Source organism: Cibotium barometz, chromosome 19 (genome assembly GCF_041138505.1).
Source record: "Cibotium barometz isolate CiBa-2024 chromosome 19, ASM4113850v1, whole genome shotgun sequence".
Taxonomy (NCBI): domain Eukaryota; kingdom Viridiplantae; phylum Streptophyta; class Polypodiopsida; order Cyatheales; family Cibotiaceae; genus Cibotium; species Cibotium barometz.
Genome location: NC_141064.1, coordinates 34711318 through 34729615, shown reverse-complemented (window position 1 = coordinate 34729615; position 18298 = coordinate 34711318). Strand labels below are relative to the sequence as shown.

Here is an 18298-nt window from a genome sequence, read left to right as displayed (position 1 = left end):
AAGGTTGTCTATAGTATTGAGGCCTTATACTTACGTGTTTTGTGCCTATGATTGAGCTTGTGAGTTATCAATTGCTTTTTATATCTATGTATGCATTTATGCATTGGTTTGGTGCTCTATATGCATGTTAGGTCTACGAGGTCGTAACTAAAGTGCAGCAGAACAATTATGATGGGAAATTATCCCCACTAGCCATAAGGCGTGTGGCAAACCTTCCAGTGTGTGCAACCTTCCAATGTGTGCAGACTACCAATGAAATGAATAAGAGGATACATGACAATTTTCTTGCACCATGCATGCTTTACCAATAAGTGGCTAGTGGGAAATTATCCTCACTAGCATAAGCCATGTGGCAAATCTTCTAATGTGTGCGACCTTCCAATGTAAGCAAACTACCAATGAAATGAATAAGAGGGTACATGACAATTTTCTTGCACCATGCATGCTTTACTAATAAGTAAAGCCAACTCAAGGGCAGCATAAATAAGGACCTAATCTTAACCTTGGATGCATGCATCAATGTAAAGTGACTTAGGAGAGCTTTGTTCGTTGAGAACGTGTGGTGTTTGGTTCAATGTAAAGTGACTTAGGAGAGCTTTGTTCGGCGAGAACTTTGTGTGGTGTTTGGTTCAAGTGTATTAAAAACTTGTCGTTTTTCCTTTAGTATAACAAGCTAGGAATCCACATGAAACAAGTATTGCATACTTACTAAGAATGCTTTTGAAATATGCATAGCTTTATGGATTTGTTTTTAAGCAATTCATTTAGTTTAGTTATTGAATATAAATCAATTGACATTTGCAAATCATCAAAACAAATTACCAAAAAAAAACCTTTTACACATGCAAAGACCTTAACTACCCAAGTGATTAGTTAAGCTAGCTACACCACATGGAAGCTACTAATGTTTTCTTTTCACAAGCTAGAAACATTGTGTCTACTTCTTTGATGCATGGTCAACATGCATCACCTTTTTTCTCACGCAACTATTTAACATTGTATTCATGTTTGACTAATATTTAGAACTACACTTTGACATGTTATTTAACAAAGTTGGCTACATTCAAAAATGCACCCTCACAATCACGAGAAGAATGTTGGGGTCGAAGTTAACGGCCTCAAATGAATTTTTTTAAGACATGGCCTCGAGAGAGTAAGCACTTGTAGGATTTTATAACAATAGTCTGCAAGTGCTCACCAAAATCCTAACCCTTGTGCTTGATGCCTTGTGTTTTTCCTCCACCTTCCAACATAGCAAGTATCCACTCAAATCTTTTGTATGTCTAGGAGATTGTGTCATTTATAGCATTATTTCTACCATGTAAGCTACATTGACTATGGTTCTATCCTTTGCCTGATAATTACCCAACTATGCACTTCTTTTTCTGCACAATTTAAATGTTGCTTCCTCTATTTTGAGTTATGCTATCCAAGTGCCTTTTACTAGAAGTATCGGCATTAATAAGTTTGTGTTCTTTGTTGACCATCAAGCATTGTTGTACCTTGTGAACAAACCTTGTTCAACTCAATGCGTTACGTGTGGTTGCTTAAACCTTTTTGGAATTTGATTTCACTTCACACCATGTACTTGCTGATCATATATCAAGAATTCTAGATCTTGAACCAACCATTTGAGTAGAGAATGATTCTACCAGATGCTCCCTTCTTCAAACTTGATTTAGTTTATGAACAGAGTGAGAAGATCTATTGATGAGACAAACCTTTGAACAAAGATGGGATGAGGATTTAAAGAATTAGGTGCTTGACTTCCTTGAGTGATGGATCTAAGGCTTCTCCAACTTCTTGGCCTAAGGATTTCCTGAACCAGACCCTTGAACAAAGATCAGACGAGGATTAAAGGAATCACATGCTCGACTTGCTTGAGTGATCGATCTAAGGCTTGATTCATACAAAGAATTAGCATCGTTAGATATTCATTACAACCTACTAGACCGTTTTTGCTAACAATTTTCTCAGATCCGAGGTGCATCAAAGTTTTCTTCCAAGGAAAACCTTCTTTTTGAAGCATGCTTTAGAAGCTTGCCAAAGGCAAATATATACTCTTGAAAAACTACTATAGACCTCTGATCTAGGAAGAAAACTCCTGAGAAACTATTATGGACCTCTGATCTAGGAAGAAAACTACTATGGACCTCTGATCTTGAAGCTTGCCAAAGGCAAATATATACACTCCAGAAAAACTAATCCTTGATTCTCAATAAAAGAATTGGCTAGTAAAAACAATGAATCTCTCTCGTTTGCTTCATTATGCCATGGGCCAACTGGCGACAAAAAACCTTCCAAATGTTGGCGTGCTCTACAATGGTAGCACGGTTCCCGTGAGCTCTACTTGTCCTCGGTGGTCTCCAAGGACCGGGGCGTGTGATCACATGGTGGGCCCAAAAAGGCCAGCTGCTGAACATAGCAGGTCCAGCAGGCTTGGTGGTATAAACAGGTTCTTTGGATTTATAGTCCCCAAAAGGGGAGAGACTTGAGAAGAGAGAGAGAGAGAGAGAGAGAGAGAGAGAGATGGAAGCACAGGAGCAACCACAACAGGGACTGTACCACAAGCAGCAGGAAAGCAACAACAATAACGTTTACAACAACACAGATTCCGAAGATGGGGGAGAAGACCACCCAAAAACCACAACAGCAAGGCCTTCTTTCTCTTCACAGTTTCCTCATATAGCCATTGAAACACAACCTTCATCATCATCACTGTTACATAAAACTTTACCTGTGCAGCCTGATGCTGCCCTTCCATCGCCATCGCCATCTCCCTCCCCCTCCCCCTCCCCCTCCCCCTCCCCCTGTGCATCATCATATCCAGCCCTAGCTACAGAGCCCATGAAGTACGTGCCTGTCTCCCAGCTTTACTCTCCCAAACGCTCGTCAAACCCTTCCCCTCCCCCTCCCCCTCCCCCTCCCTCCGCACCCTTCTCCTCCTTGCCTCGATTCTATTCACGCCGTCGCATCCCTGCTCAGCCCCTCCCCATTGCCGACGATTCTGCTCAGCAGCAGCAGAGCTATGGCCACAGAGAAGATCATGATGACGAAGAAGAACTCGAGGATTCTCAATGTGGCGAAGACGATGGCGTTGGATTGCAGAGGGAGGCAGTTTTAGGGTTTTCGGTGCAGGAACAGAAGGCCAGTCGGCGTCGTCGTCCTCTAAAGCTCGCCAACGAGCGAAACGAGAAGCGTAGAACCGACTGGGATAATCAGCACACTCTGCGCAAGAATCCTCCTCGACCTCCGCAGAGCCCGGGTCGGTCTCCAACAGATGCAATCCTCATATACTGTTCATCCAACGATATAGAAGAAGAAGAAGAAGAGGAAAAGGGCAAGCAAAGGCCTTTCCGCAACAGAGCGAAGAAGAAGAAGAGGAAGAAGGATCAAATGGCAGTGCGGATAAGGGGCGGAATTTCCAATTCTGAGAAGGGGTTGCCACAGAGACGGCTGCCCGATGGAGATGGCCACAGCCGCATTGTCGAGCACGAGGAAGATTGTGCAGAAGCAAGCTTCGGGTACTCATCGGATGATCTGCGCCTGCACAAAAAAGCTCGCAAAATGGATGCTTTGCTGCCGAATATGGAAGCTTGCAGCCCGAAGTTGCACACGCAGGCTATGGAAGCTGGTCGTAAATCTCCTGAATCTGCATCTGCACAGGCAATCGAGCAAAAAGGAGGAGAAGAAGCAAGCCATCAAAGGGGCCTTTTGGGCCCGAATCAACAGGAAAATGTGGCAAACCAGAAAGACGGATATGATAACACACTTCATCCTATCGAAAACAATCAAAGGGCTTTTATACCTGCACTGGAAAAACAGGATGCCCGGCACGGTTTTCACACAGATTCTCAACAGGACGTTGTGTGTAAGGAGGAAGAAGGATTCAACCAAAGTGTAGAGTTGGAATTGAAGCTTGATTTGGCATTATTTGCTGACAAAACCGTGAGCCTATCAGCAGTAAGGGGCGGTGACTGCATGGTTCAGCAGACCGAGCTAGGTGCCCAGCAGGACACAGTATCTGCAGAGTGTGAAGGCAGTAAATGTGAAGTGCTAGTTACTCAAGATGTTGAAGAGAAAAAGCCTGTTGTGCTCACTCGAGTAGTTGCAGAGAGCAGGCTTCAAGATGGATGTGTTGAAGAGCATGATGTGATTAAACTTGGAGAAATAAAGCATTTCTATAGGCGGAGACACAGGCAGTCTATAGGGTCATCTGCTGCAGCAGAAGTTGGTGTTGTCAGTACTGGCATGGGCAACCAGAAATTTCTGTCAGCAAACAAGACCCCAGATCGGTCACCTGCAATAACACGGGTTGACACCAAAGAGCTGAGTTCGGACTTGGCTGAATCTGACCTGCCGTTAACGTCACAAATAAACAGGACCACCAGCCCAACAAAAAGCTCACTTCGTTGGTCTAGAGAGCTAATGAATCTTGTCTCAAATGGACACCTTATTACTGAAAAGAGCACAGAGACACTGGACGGGATTGATTTTAGTAGCAGTACTTTTCCAGCTAGAAAGAAGAGGAAACTGCAGAAACTTACTGACCTCCCTAAGGGTACATCTGGGGGCACTCTTGCGATGGGTCTTGTTACCCAGAATGCAAGGTTTCAGCACAGAGAGGCACATCCAAAGTGGAGGGAGTAAGTATACTACCCATATTTTGGAATCATTGATGTTTCAAGTTCTTTTTTTTGTGTGTGTGTGTGTGTGAGAGAGAGAGAAAGTTATATTAAACGTCTTCAAAAGACCCAGTGGGTCTGTGAGACCAAAAGTGATACAATAGTGTCCAAGTAATCTCATCATGGTACAAAAGAAAACAAAGACGAGAGCTATGAGATCGGAAATTGGGAATGTCAAATCTGAGCCAGATGATACAAAATGGGGCCATCTTCATCATACAGCCTATGGAGCTAACCCCCCAGTAGGAGGAGGGGGCCATCAAGGATATCAAGCATGGGGTTAGCCTGTAGAAGATCTCTGCAGATCCGCTGTGGGTGGGAAGGTGGCTTTGTGCCTCTCCAAGATCTCCTCAAGTTGGGGTTGATGTTTGTGTTCGGCAAGGTCCAGGGAGTTTGGGACGTTGGGCTCACCGTAGTGCCATGTCCCGATCTAGAGTCACACTGTCTGGGGCACTCCAGAATGTGTTGCTCGAAGAGGCTGTGGGTATGTCATCCATGGCTGGTCTGGCGTCCTCTCGTGGTCGGAAGAGCTGAGTGATGGTTGCTTGGGGCTGGGGTGGATGTCTCCCTTGGGGTCTCGACCCCCTAATTAGTGAGTCTCTGTGGCGATGAAGCTCTAGTAGGAAGGGGCCTAGGTACCGTTGATCTGGGTAATCCATGATCCTGGATAAGGGTCCAAACCCCTATCTGAACAGAGAGTGGAACCTCCCTCGAATCTCATAATATATGGTGCACTTGCATATGAAGTGCTCCTCTAACTTGATCTCCCGCTCGCACATAGTCCATATCCTCTCCTCATGAAGGTATGTGCATGGCTTTCCCTGTCTCTATCCTCAAGCAGCAGTGCAATGATACCCGCAATTGGCCCACTGCAATCCGCATGGCATGTGATATGTAAATGTCAAGATATCTGGCCCTGAATACGAAACCATCCTCCGTAAGCCTCATGAAAGTGTCCATGTAGTACTGTCGTTTGTGTGAGACTGGCTCACGTGTTGTGATCCAAGTATCTTGTATGTCTAGTCCCAATAAATCATATTTGATCACCCGGTTCTTGTCATCCTCAGAGAACTTGATGAATGGGGAGTCTGGGTCATACCGGAGTGGCGGGAGGCGATGTCATCATAGTCACAAGGGACGGGGGACGGTAACGGGGGACGGGGATGGGGACGGGATGGGGGACGGCCATAAGTAGGGAACAGGGACGGGGGAGGGAACGGCACTCAAAAAATATTTTTTAAAAAAAGTTTTTCTACTCCCTCCACACTTATTCTACTTTGGAAGTACGTCAAAATGAGCACAAATTTACACTAAAATGGTAAGCTTTTGAGTCATATTAACAAAATACGCCAATCAAAGAGTGAAGGCATTGACGGTTGAGGAGGATGCTATGGTTGAAGATGGCTTGAGCCTTGAGCAATGAGAGAGAGAGAGAGAGAGAACGAAAAAAAAAAAAAGAGAACCTAGAGGCCTAGAGGCCTAGAGGCTTGGAAGTTGGAAGACTCAAGAGGCTTGAGAGAGAGAGAGAGAGAGAGAGAGAGAGAGAGAGTCTAGATAGTAGAGAGTAGAGCCTTGTGTGAGAGGCTTGGAAGTTACTAAGTTAGAAGAAACTTGAGGGAGAGAGACTAGAGAGAGTAGATACACTCATAGAGTGTAGCTTGAGGCTTGAGGCTTGAAAGTTGAGAGAGAGAGTTGCTTGAACTTTGAAAACTTGAAGGGGTGTGTGTGTGCTTGTAGCCTTGTAGCCTTGTTCTTATATAGATATTAGATAGGCAAGAGAGAGAGGCAAGGGCAAGACTCGAGAGAGAGAGAGAGAGGCAAGGGCCAAGCCTCAAGGGCCAAGGCCCAAGGCCCCAAGGCTCAAGCCTAAAGGCCAAGCCTCAAGGCAAGAGAGAGGCAAGGGCCAAGGGCCAAGGGCCAAGGCCCAAGCCTCAAAGGCTCAAGGCCTCGCCAAACGGCTAGAAACGGCCAAGGCAAACCAGTCTGACTGCGCGCAACGGCTCCCAGCCGTCCCCGTTCCTAGTGCCGTCCCCTTCACCATCCCTTGTGAGGGACGCCTCCAGGGGGACGTCCGACCGTCCCCTGCCGTCCCCGTTGCTGAACCGTCCCGACCCGGCGTCCCTCTGTTCCAATAGTCCATCCCTTCCGTCCCCTATGACTATGGATCATGTCATGTGCAATGCTCATTCCAGGAGCTGATCTTTGATAGGCAGCAGGAAAAGACACAGGTTGTGGGCATGAACCAGGTGCTTGGTGTGTAGGAGAACCGAGGATTGGAACAAGAGCCTATCGGCTGCAGTTATAGGGCTGGTTGACATGATATTGAGGTCGGGTTTAGGCTGATGCTGGCCGATAGGCAGGTCGGCCAGGTGTCATGCACCAAGAAGCGCTATAAAAAGGGGCTATGCTCATTGTTTTGAGTCATTCAGTCTAGCCAAGGACCTGGTCAGAGAATAGGATGTAGGACTAGGTACTTTCTACCTTTTCAAGGTAGCCAAGGGCTGTAGGACTTGTACTTCCTTTTTGTACATTATAATTTACTGAATACTCAGCTCTCTCTCTCTCTCTCTTCTCTCTCTTCTGCATGCATTTTGCATTAGCATGTTCCCAGATGGTGTTATGGGCTGAAAGAACACTCCCAGAGCTTCCGCATGTGACATTGGTATCAGAGCTTCAGGCTGATTCTGGATATTGTCGCTACCGATGTCCCACCCATCCTTACTGCATCGCGCATGGATAAAACCATCGCTCGTGTGGATCTTTTGGTGGTGTGGGGACCAGGTAACATTGTTTCAGCATCAGGCTTAGCAAGGCTAAACACTGATTCAGTCCCAAATGAAGGTGCGTAGGTCCAAGGTATAGGAAAGTGCACAGGTACAATGCCCAAGGAAAGGAACACAAGACATGGAAGAAATTCCTTGGAGGTTGGTTGGTGGCGTTCCACAAGACCCAATGGTAGTCCTGTGAGTTGGGTGCCACTGGGGCACATGAGGAAAGGCTTTCAGGCAATTGTTCCAAGGGAGGATGATCCTCCAAGGGGTGGAGTGAGAGTGCTAGAGTCAATACTCAGGAAAGAAGACTAGAGAAAGTGTTGAGGGACATGGCAGGAATGGAAAGGGGAGGGGATGGAACAGATGCACAGATCTTCATTAGAGTTAGAGTGGGTTTGGAGACCGGGTTGGGTTTTTAGTGAAAAGGTTGCCAGGGAGGGAGGGATGATAGATCATAGGAGGACTCCAGGAATAGACAATGGGATGATGAGAATCATCCAAGAGCAGAAGTTGGAATCCCGTCATCAAGTTTAGCAGATGGGGATGTGATGTGCAAGACCTGTGCATGCTCATTCCAAGAGCTGATCTTTGATAGGCAGCAGGAAAAGACAGGTTGTGGGTATGAACTAGGCGCTTTGGTGTGTAGGAGAACCCAGGATTGGAACAAGAGCTTGTTGGCTGTAGTTACAGGGCTGGCCAACATGATATTCAGGTCGGCGGGTTCAGGCTGATGCTGGCCAACAGCAGGGCGACTAGGTGTCATGCACCAGGAAGTGTTATAAAAAGGGGCTATGCTCATCGTTTTGAGTCATTCAGTCCAGCCAAGCACTGGGTCATAGAATAGGATGTAGGATTAGGAACTTTCTACCTTTTCAAGGCAGCCAAGGGCTGCAGGACTTGTACTTCCTTTTTGTACATTATAATATACTGAATACTGAGTTATCTCTCTCTCTCTTCTGCATGTGTTTTGCATCAGCATGTTCCTAGATGGTGTTTAGGGCTGAAAGAAGACTCCCAGAGCCCGCATGTGATAGGCGATCCATTTTGAGTCCTTGCCTTGTGCATACTCAGCTATACCATGACTTATGCTCATTTGCTGTTAGCTACTGGGAGGACTGTAGGGGAGCCTTAGGAGTCTCTAGGGGGCCATGGCTCTGATCCTATGAATGCATGAAGAGTGCCTCTACTACCATGGGTGCCGTAGCAAACTCTGCTAGGATAATATCATGTGGGGCTGAGGGTTTGCTGCATATCATATGGGAGCATCATGACCTAAGGCCTCTCTATCTTTGGCCATTTGGCTGCTCTGTAAGATCAGGTGCCCAAAAGGGTGCTCCGTACATCAAGCCGACCATGGTGTCAAATAGCCATATCTTGGTCCTCGGCTCCTGGAAATGGGCCTGGAAGCATTGTCTCTCCATGAGAGCAAGAGAAACATACCCTTGCATAAGTCTAGCCTCTGCAGCATGGCTCATCGAGAAGACCGGTCCAGTAAAAGTGACTCCCAAGTACACATATGAGTGTACAATCTCCACTGGGCTGCCCATGTAGGTGAAACTCAATCGAGATGTGAAAAGAGGGGATGTGTTGAAGACCATAACCTTGGTTTTTCCACGGTTTAATGGGAGATCCCGTTGTGCACAAATGTCTTGTAATGTGTCAAGATGCCTCTGGAGAGCCTCTGGAGAATCTCTAATAAGCACAATGTCATTCGCATAAAGCAGTATGGAAACAACGATGCCTGCTCTAGTGATTCGCCTCCTTCCCCTCCTCTATCAATGAAGGCCGAAATCTTGTCGACGTAGAGGCCAAAGAGAGTGGGAGATAGTGGACATCCTTGCTTCACTCCGATGGTACTGGAGATCTTCTTTGATAATCCTCTTGGGCATCTCACCCACCCTATGACCAACTCATTAAATGCAATGATCCCCTTACCGCCACCCCCCCCCCCCCCCCCCACAGATCATGTATGATGGTCTCCCAAATCTTGGAGTCTCTACAGTAGTGTGGCTTGAGGCACTGTATCAAAGGCTTTGTGGAAATCCACAAAGCAACAGTAAACCCGTCGGTGTCATGCTCTGGACTCCTCTATTGTGACTCTCCTCTCTCCCCCAACCCCCTCTGCACTGTGCGCCTTGTTCCGCTGCTTCGCACTTGTGCCTTGTTCATCCCGTGTAAACGGAAGGGCAACTGTAACACGGAAATCTTATCAATCATGAAAACTGAAAATACACATAAGCATGCCAGATAAAAGAAGGATGACCATTGTCAACTCTGCACAGTATACCACACTAGGGGCCAGAAGATGGGCTGAACCGCACCCCCCCGACTGCTGGTCTGGGTCCTGGATGCTGGCCGACTGCCCCTGCTGGTCCATGTCTCCATCTGTGTGCTGGCCGACTGAGTCTTTGTTGGCCGACTGGAGACATGAGCAGGTCGTGAGCTTTTTGCTCCTGTCGGCTTCTTTTTGGGCTGGCCGACTGGCTCTTAGGGGCCATATAAAATGACCCGTAGCCCCCACACAATTTGTATTGGGTATTCCGGGTTTTCTCTTGTGTATATAGCAGAGTTACATGCCTCTCTCTCTCCTTCTCTATTTTGCTGTGTTTTTCTGCAGTGCACTTGCTCTTGTGTTTTCAGATTTTGTCTTCATCTCCGCTGCATATTCTGACATGGTATTAGAGCTTTAGGCTCTTGATAAATCTTGGGAACTGTGTGAGCAAGAGGGGGCTGTTGTGTTGCTGATTGGTGGACTGTTTTGGACTGTCCGGGAAGAGGAGAAGCAAGAGTAAGCGGGCTGATTTGCTGGACAGCCACTTGCAGGTTTAAGTTCTTCTTTTTTGCCACCCACCCACCCTTTTCAGTTACACCCCCACAATGGCAGATTTACTTGAGATGGCTGAGAGGCACGTGAAGATCCCAACACTCCCCACGTTTCCAGTGGACCATCAGTTGGACGGGAACAACTACGGCATAAGGAAGGTAATGATGGAATTTGTTTTGGAGTCTTACGACCTTGCTGATTTCATTGTTGTTGGGGTTCCATGGCCGGAGTTAGAGGAAGGGGAGTTACCCTCGATTCGGAAGGAATGCGAGGCACACGCACAGTTGTGGGATGGTGTCAACGCCAGGGTCCGTTCTTTCATTTTTCTCAACCGCACACCGCAGGTAATCAATCATATCAAGCATATGACGCTGGCCAGAGGTATATGGCAACATTTTGCTTCTCTCTATAACAGGGAATCTCATGAAGAGGATCTCCTTGGAAGTACAGATGCGGGTGATGAATCCTGCAAAGTCGTCGACGATACGGGAGAGCTTGGTCGTCTAACAAATCCATCCTCTGTGAATCTAAGAAAATGATCTCTGTAGTATTGCATCTTGGTGGGAAGGAGACCTGACCAAGTCTCCCTGGTGTGCATCTGGATCAAATCCTGTCTCAGAACTCTATTCCTCTCCTCTTGGGAGAGTGTAAAGTATGGGGAGTCATCATCATAATCGAAGGGCGGTAATCTATCCATGTTGAGCCCATGTGGTAAGAACCATTCATCTACTACAACATACCATGATGGGTGATGGACCTCTGTGGCAAAACTCTATGAGAACTCCATGGCTAAGTGGGTTAGTCTCTCTGGACCCATGGCTGTCATGCATCTGATGTAGGCTATCGTTTGAAATAGAGCCTGTGTGGCAATACTCTGTGACAACTCCATGGTAGGGTAGTCTCTCTAGACCCATGGCTTTGATGCATCTGGTGTAGGCTATGGTCTGAAATAGAGCCTCTACCATCATGGGAGCTCTCCTCTGATGATCTCATGTGGTACTGATGGTTGCTAAGAATCATCCTGGAGATCATGAGGATCTGTGGTCTCTCCATCCGATGCCAATCATGTTAGGGGCCCATACTGGTGTTAGTTGTATCTAATATAACGAGGAGAGGGGGGGGGGATGTTGGCCCAAGGCTATTTTGACCCTTCTTGTGGTGTCCCTTTTTTTTTTTTTTTTTTTCAACTGGCCTTTGGCCCAAGATCCTCCCATAGTTACCAAATTTCACGATTCATAGACAGAGGCCCTTAGGCGCTTATTTATCCACCTGTAGGCGATGCCGTCGAGGAAGCACCAAGGGGGGTTTTGAATCTAGGACCTCTTGGTCCTAGGCAAACACCTTCACCACTTGAGCTATCACCTCATTGGCGCCTTATTGTGGTGTCTTCTCTCTCTACTCTCTCTCTTTTGCTTATTTTCAGATTTTCTCATGGTTTTACGCATGAAATTGTTGTTTTCTTGAAGATAAGCTTAGTACCTTTACCTGGTACCATAGCCCTTACAAAGGTTTGTTTCAGTGATATCAGAGCGAAGGTTATATCGAGGGTTAACAATCTTTTTCACGCGGTGCTTTTTGCTTTTTCTTCAAGCAATGGGTAGCCTTCACCACCAAGAAGAGGACCAAGCCAACAAAAGTGGAAAGAAAACCCACATGGTCAAAGAAACTATGAACAATTTGGACACTGTTCTCCAAGTTCCCAACTTGATGAGAATTTTTGAGCAACTATCTAAGAAGATTGAGAAAATGAAGAAAGGGGATGAGCAACCAACAAAGGAGCATGCTGCTGAAAATAAAAGTCTTCATCAAAGAGATCTCCCTCAAAGAGATCACCCAATCCTCCACCTTCTCGTGGACGGAAGAGAAGCCATTCCAAATCAGCTCACTCTCATCATGGAAAAAGTTGACATGGTCGGAAAAGGTCCAGGAGGCCATCTTCTTCATCAAGCCTTTCATCTTCCTCATCTTCATCTTCATCTTCATCTTCATCTTCATCTTCTTCTTCTTCTTCCCCTTCTAGGTCACCCTCTCCACGGCATGGAAAGAAAGGGAAGAAAGGTAAGCGCAAAGCTAGGAATTCAAAGGAGGAGGAAGGACAGTGCGGTTTACACCATAAGACGAAGCTTATGGTTACATAGACAAAGGTTTATCCACCACCAATTTGATATTGCTTTTGGTCCGAAAACTATTCAGAGTCATCCAAGATTTGCATGGCTAGTTTGCATCTTACGGAGACAACAAATGCATGGTGGGGTGCACTCATGGTTGAGGGACCATCTCCCAAGAAACGGAAAGACTTCAAGAAGCAATTTTATGATGAGTTTTTACCTAAGAAGTTTGAAGATGATGTGCACCTTGCATGGGAAAGATTGCGGATGGAAACAGGTGAGACAATTGATCATTACAATAAGAAATTTTGGGATGCATACCTCAAGATTACTCCTTTTAAAGAGATTTCTAAGAAGTCTAAGTTAAGAAAGTATTGGGCTGGTTTGCATGACAACATTCGAGATTTTGTGAATGTATGCTCGAATGATACCATCCAAGATTTGATGCATTCAGCTTCAGTTGTTGCTAGGGTCTACATGGTAGATGAACCAAAGAAAAAGACAAGTATTAGAGATCAAAAGTCTTCGGTACTTGAGAAGCGTGAGAACTCCAAGAATAGGTTTCAGCTTATGAAGCCGAGGGGTATTCCAAACTCATACAAAGGAAATCACAACTTCACCAATGAGCAAATAGAGGTCTATCGCAAGGAAGGGAAATGCTTTAGATGTGGCAAAGAGGGGCACATGTCGTCCCAATGTCCGGATTGTCCTAAGAGACCTCGAGAGCAGGTCAAGTCCAAAGAAAAGTCTAAGCTAGTGGTTGGTGGGATTCTCGATGTATTGGGAAACACTTTAGAACCCGGCTAGAGAGTTATGCCTCTCTTGGGGCAAAGTGTAGGACAAGAATGCTCTAGTGTTGTTTGACATGGGAGCCACAATTAATTTCATTTCCATACAACTTGCGGAACAATTGAATATCAAAACCGAGGTGATGGGACCGGCCTTGCATGTAGAGCAAGTGTTTCATGGTGATGCAGTGGCAGTAACGTGTATCATTTGTAAGTTGAGGATTCATATCTAGGGCTCTATATTTCACCTTTGGTGCACTCGGATGTCATCTTGGAGATGCCATTGTTCCATAGGAAGAGTGCTATTATCCAGATTCCTGAGAGGACCATTTCTTTTAAGCATAAGAAGAAGGATATCACTATTGTAGCAAAGAAGAAGGGAGATACCATCCCTATTGTATCTCATGTATGTGTTTCCAAAGCAGTAAAGTCTTCCATCTTTGTGTATATGATCTTTGTAAAGGATAAGAGTGAAGACTTGGTGAAAGATTTGAACTCTCTTGAGAGGGAGAGACTACAGCTTCAAGAGGGATACAAGGATTGCTTCACGGATGTTATTCCAGGAGAGTTGCTTGAGCAACCAGAGGATCATGATTCTTTTTTTTTTCCGAGAAAAGATCCTTTCATTAGTTATATAAAAAACGCCCGTAGGGCTACAAAAGACCCTCTCCTGTTCATAAGAAAACAGAGCAGAGATCCAAGCAAGGCAGCTAGGGAGACTCTCCCTAGGTGCAGAAAAGTACAAATATCAGTACAAAGAACTGAGGGGCTATATCATACAATAGGAGGGGGGAGTAGCCAAACAGGTGGCCTGTAGTGCCAGTGGGGGGAACCCGCGTGTAGGGTATAGAAGGGGCCACTGCGCCAAGTGGTGTGAAAGGCCTGGCGCCGCAAGATCGCCTCATCCGAGTCGCCCCGGATGTGGTCATACTGTCCTCGTCGCAGGGTGTGGATTAACTCCTGCCAAATCCCGCGAACAGTCTCTGCTGGTGGCTCCAGTCTCCCCTCAAAGGCCCTGAAACACCGGGCTCTCCAGGTGAACCAGATGGTGAGGCTGCTGAGGAGCTCCCATCGTAGATCCCTCTCCTGTGTCTTGCTCGCGGACGAGAAATCCGGTGAAGGAACAAGGCGAGGCTTGCCCCTAATGAATTTGATGGCCTGGCTGTCCTGCTCCGTCTCATAGCCCATAGCAGGCCCTGACAAAGTCGACCAAGCAGCGGCACCCCACGTATACATGCCCTCTGGAGAGAGGGGGGCCAGAATGCGCAGTAGCCAAATCTGCTGCGCCTGAGGACAGTCCCATAGGCAATGTCTTTGTGTCTCCAAAGGGTGGCCGCATCGGACGCAGGCTGCCGGAAGACCACTGTAGACAAGCCAGGTGCCAACTGCAGAGCCCCTGTGGGCGACCAGCCACTGGAAAGTCAAGATCCTGCGTGCCTGTCGACTAGCCCAGAGCTTGGTCCAAAAATCCTCCAGGAACTCCTGTGAGAGTCCCTGTAGCCGCCAATGCTCCGATGCAGCTGGAGAGACCATCCTCCTCGCCGTCAAAATATGTCTCCCCAACCGAACAGTGTATTGGAAAAAGGTGATCTCTGTGGCCTCGGGGGATGCATAAGGATCATGCCACTCGTACTCGCCAGGGTCCCACTGGAGCCTGGCCAAGGGGCACGCTGCATATGCCCATATGCGCCAATCAGAGTCCACATCTGTAGGGTCTGGATCAATATGCCACTTCCGGGAAGCGACGGCCACTACCCGTATCCTCTGAAAGATGCACTCTGCAACCAAAGGCGACTCCGCCTCCACTCTCTGAAGTCTGCCCTCATCCTGGATCTCATAGTAGAGGCATCTACCATCCTCAGTGCAAGCTCTGACAGCAATTAGGATCTCCAACTGTGTAAAGGCTCCCATCCACCGTGGGGCCACTGGCTCGAGAGGCGTGAACCACTCCTCTGTGAGTGCCTCCTGAATGTCATCCCTCATAATCAGTCCCCCCTTTGAAGTGACTCAGCCTCTCCACCTGGATCTCCTCTGGGAGACTGCAGAAGGCCTGCCAGTCTCCAAAACTACGTGCTGGGCCTGCCGCCAATGGTCGCCAGGCTAGACGAGGCCGAGAACCCAGCATATGACCCTGCGCTATGCGTACCGCTGGGCTCCAGATGAGCGGCTGTCTGGCCCGCTCCTCATCACAAGAAGGAGGTCTCTGAGAGAGTCCCGGTCTCGGCAACTCCCAAGCTCGCAGGATGCTCAAGGCAAATCTGTCCTCCCATCCTCTACTGAGGCCTGTCCTCCTCATCTCTATGAAGATCCATCGTATCTCTGGTGCCCAAGTGCCCCCTGCTGGGGGAGCCCTAGCCTGCAGCCGCTGAAAAAGAAGCTCTTTCCAAGGCTCAGCGCCTGGAAGCAGCCCCCGAACAATAAGCTTCCCCAATAAGGCTCTACTCTGATCAACTGGATCTATAATGCCCAAGCCCCTCTGGGCCAGCGGAAGTGTAATAACTGCCCAAGCAACCTTAGCCCGGGCTGGCTGACCATCCCTCCCAGATCAAAGAAAGTTCCTGATCAGCCTCTGTACCTGGCTGATGCAAGAGCTTGAGAAGATCCAGCAAGATGTGATGTACCACATGGTCGCTAAAAGCACTTGATTTGCCACCACCACCCTCCCAGCCAAGGATAGCCGAGCTGTACTCCAATACAAAAGCTTCTTCCGAATGCTCAGAAGAAGCGGGGCAATCTGCTGCTCAGGTGACAAATCTAGTCCAATCTGGCATCCCAAATACCGCACTGTTGTGCTAGGAGGAATCCATCTAAAACCCGGGTCTGGGCTCCATGCCGGAGTGGGAGCGCTACTGATCCAAAAGGCCACTATCTTGCGCGAATTGATCAATGCTCCCGAAGCTGCACTAAAAACCTGAAGCGCCTGCTTTGCCCGCTGAAGATCGGCCTCTTGGCCATGCAAAAATAAACCCGTGTCATCAGCAAACTCAGCATCGAGCAGGTCCTCCCCCCGGACTGGGAGCTGGAGTCCTCCCAAACCAACCTCCTCTGTCGTCAGATACATGCTCATAGCCTCAGCAAAGAAGAGAAAAAGAAAAGGGGCGAGAGGACACTCCTGACGGACTGATCTGGTCAACTCAAAACTCGGCCCCTGTCCTCCTGCCATCAGCACCTTGCTACGAGCTGTGGAATATAGAGCCGCCACTCCTCGAATCCAAACTGGCTCAAAGCCCAGGCGAAGCATAGTGCCCTCTAAGAAACCCCAATCGACTCTATCGTATGCCTTCTCAAAATCGAGAAGCATCACGACCAGGTCCTCACCGAGAAATCTAGCTCAGGCCGTCGCCTCCCAGAAGGTGAAAATGTTGTCAAGGATACTGCGCTCCTTGACGAATCCTGTCAGGGTAGCATGAATCAACTCCCCCAGGAAGGGCTGGATCCTCAAACTCAAGGCCTTTGCTAAGACCTTGTAGACAGTATTGAGGATCGTAATAGGTCTCCAATGTCGGATATCATCTGATACTCCCTCCCCCTTGGGGATAAGAAAGATCAAGCCCTCTGAAAAGCTCTGTGGCATCACCCCAGTGTCCAAAACATACTGAAAGCCCCTGCGGAGGCCTGGCCCCAAAAGGCAGGCGTCAATCCGTCCTCCCCAGGGCAACTATGGCGCGGAAGGACCCTCAAGGCCTCAGCAAGCTCAACCTCTGAAAGAGGCTCACCCAGAACTGTGCGCATACGATCTGTGACCCTCCTCTGCACATGGGCCCACACTGTCTGTCTGCAATCATCCCGAGCCTCAATGGCTGGCTCCGCTGAAAGCAGGTCTCTATAGAACTCAGTGGCAATGGCTTTGATCTCCCCGGGCTCAGTGGCTACCGATCCGTCCTGCCTCCTGAGCTGGCGGACTCCTGCTCGAGCATGGCGAGGTCCAGTAATCTCAAAAAACTCCCCAGTCACTCTATCACCAAGCTGCGTCCATTGAGAGGCCTGGCGACGATAGTAGAACTCATGTCTCCGCTCCTCTGCCTCTCTAACCTCCTGGGGTGCCTGGCTCAGTTGGGACGCCAACCACTCACATGTAGGCTGTTGCTCCTGAAGGCGCTGAAGCGAAGCAAGGCTACGTCTCAACCGACGCTCCCGCTCGCGAGTCTCTCCCAGCCGTGTCAAGGCTGCAGCGTGCAAAAAAAGCCTGAGCTCGATGAGTCCCTGGGCACATTGGCCTGCTGCATCCTGGTCAAAGCTCTGGCTATCATGCCATATCCTCTCAATGTCCTCAGCGAGACTAGGATCTGTAAGTACCCTCTCTGGGATCCTCAACTGCACGCTGGTCTCCGTGTCCTCTCCTCAAGTGTCAAAATAACTGGCGCGTGGTCTGAAAAAGAGGTGCCAGCGAGAATGCCGACAGAGCCCCCACGCTCCCCTAACCTGTCGCGCACATAGAAGCGATAAATCCGTGATAGATTAGTCCCTTACTGACGGCAATCCGACCGAGAGAAACTAAGACTGTCCTGAGAGCGGGAGAAAGCCTCACGCTGCCATGCATCAGTGATCCTCAGTGTCATGCAAAATCGCTCCCAAGCTGCAAGCTCCGTGCCGTGCACTGTAACATGACTGCCTCCCACCCTATCGGCCGGGTCCTCAAGCATGTTGAAGTCTCCCCCGACACACCAATGTGCGGCCTCTGGCAATGCATCCGTAACCTGGTCCAGAACTCTGCTCTGGCACTAGCATGGTTGGGCACATAGACATTGAGCACGCCAAAGAGCTCATCATGCATCCTCAAAATGACATACTGTGCTCTACCAGGCACAATGATCCCGCGATCCACAATGGCCTGCCGCCATACATCCGCAATGACCATACATACTCCTCCCTGCCCACCCAAGGGGCCAAACCCTGCAGACCAAAATGTGTCCCATCTACCAGACATCACCGAACCGTATCTCCGGATCCTGCTGTGATATGCAGCGGAAGTCTTTGTATTGGAAGATCCCGTCACACAAATGCTCACACCGTCTTCTGTATCCTGAGTTTCGTGAGTTTAGCAATCCATTTCAATACTTCAAACTTTAAAGAGATGAGAGAGAGAGAGATATGAGAACTGTACACCAGATTGGGTCCCGAA

The 18298-nt window shown here is 48.2% G+C and overlaps 1 protein-coding gene across 4 annotated transcripts in view; it reads left to right on the top strand.

The window, feature by feature from the left end:
- Positions 1 to 2486: 2486 nt before the first annotated feature.
- Positions 2487 to 18298, top strand: part of LOC147628512 (histone-lysine N-methyltransferase TRX1-like) — a 93134-nt gene continuing 77322 nt past the window's right edge. For 3 of the 4 annotated variants that reach the window (XM_086813703.1, XM_086813700.1, XM_086813704.1), the window contains exon 1: positions 2487 to 4646. In XM_086813703.1, coding sequence (XP_086669829.1) covers positions 2530 to 4646 — 2117 coding nt within the window. In that variant the 5' untranslated portion in view covers positions 2487 to 2529. The remainder of the gene's footprint in view (positions 4647 to 18298) is intronic. The other variant, XM_086813701.1, reaches the window with a different exon arrangement.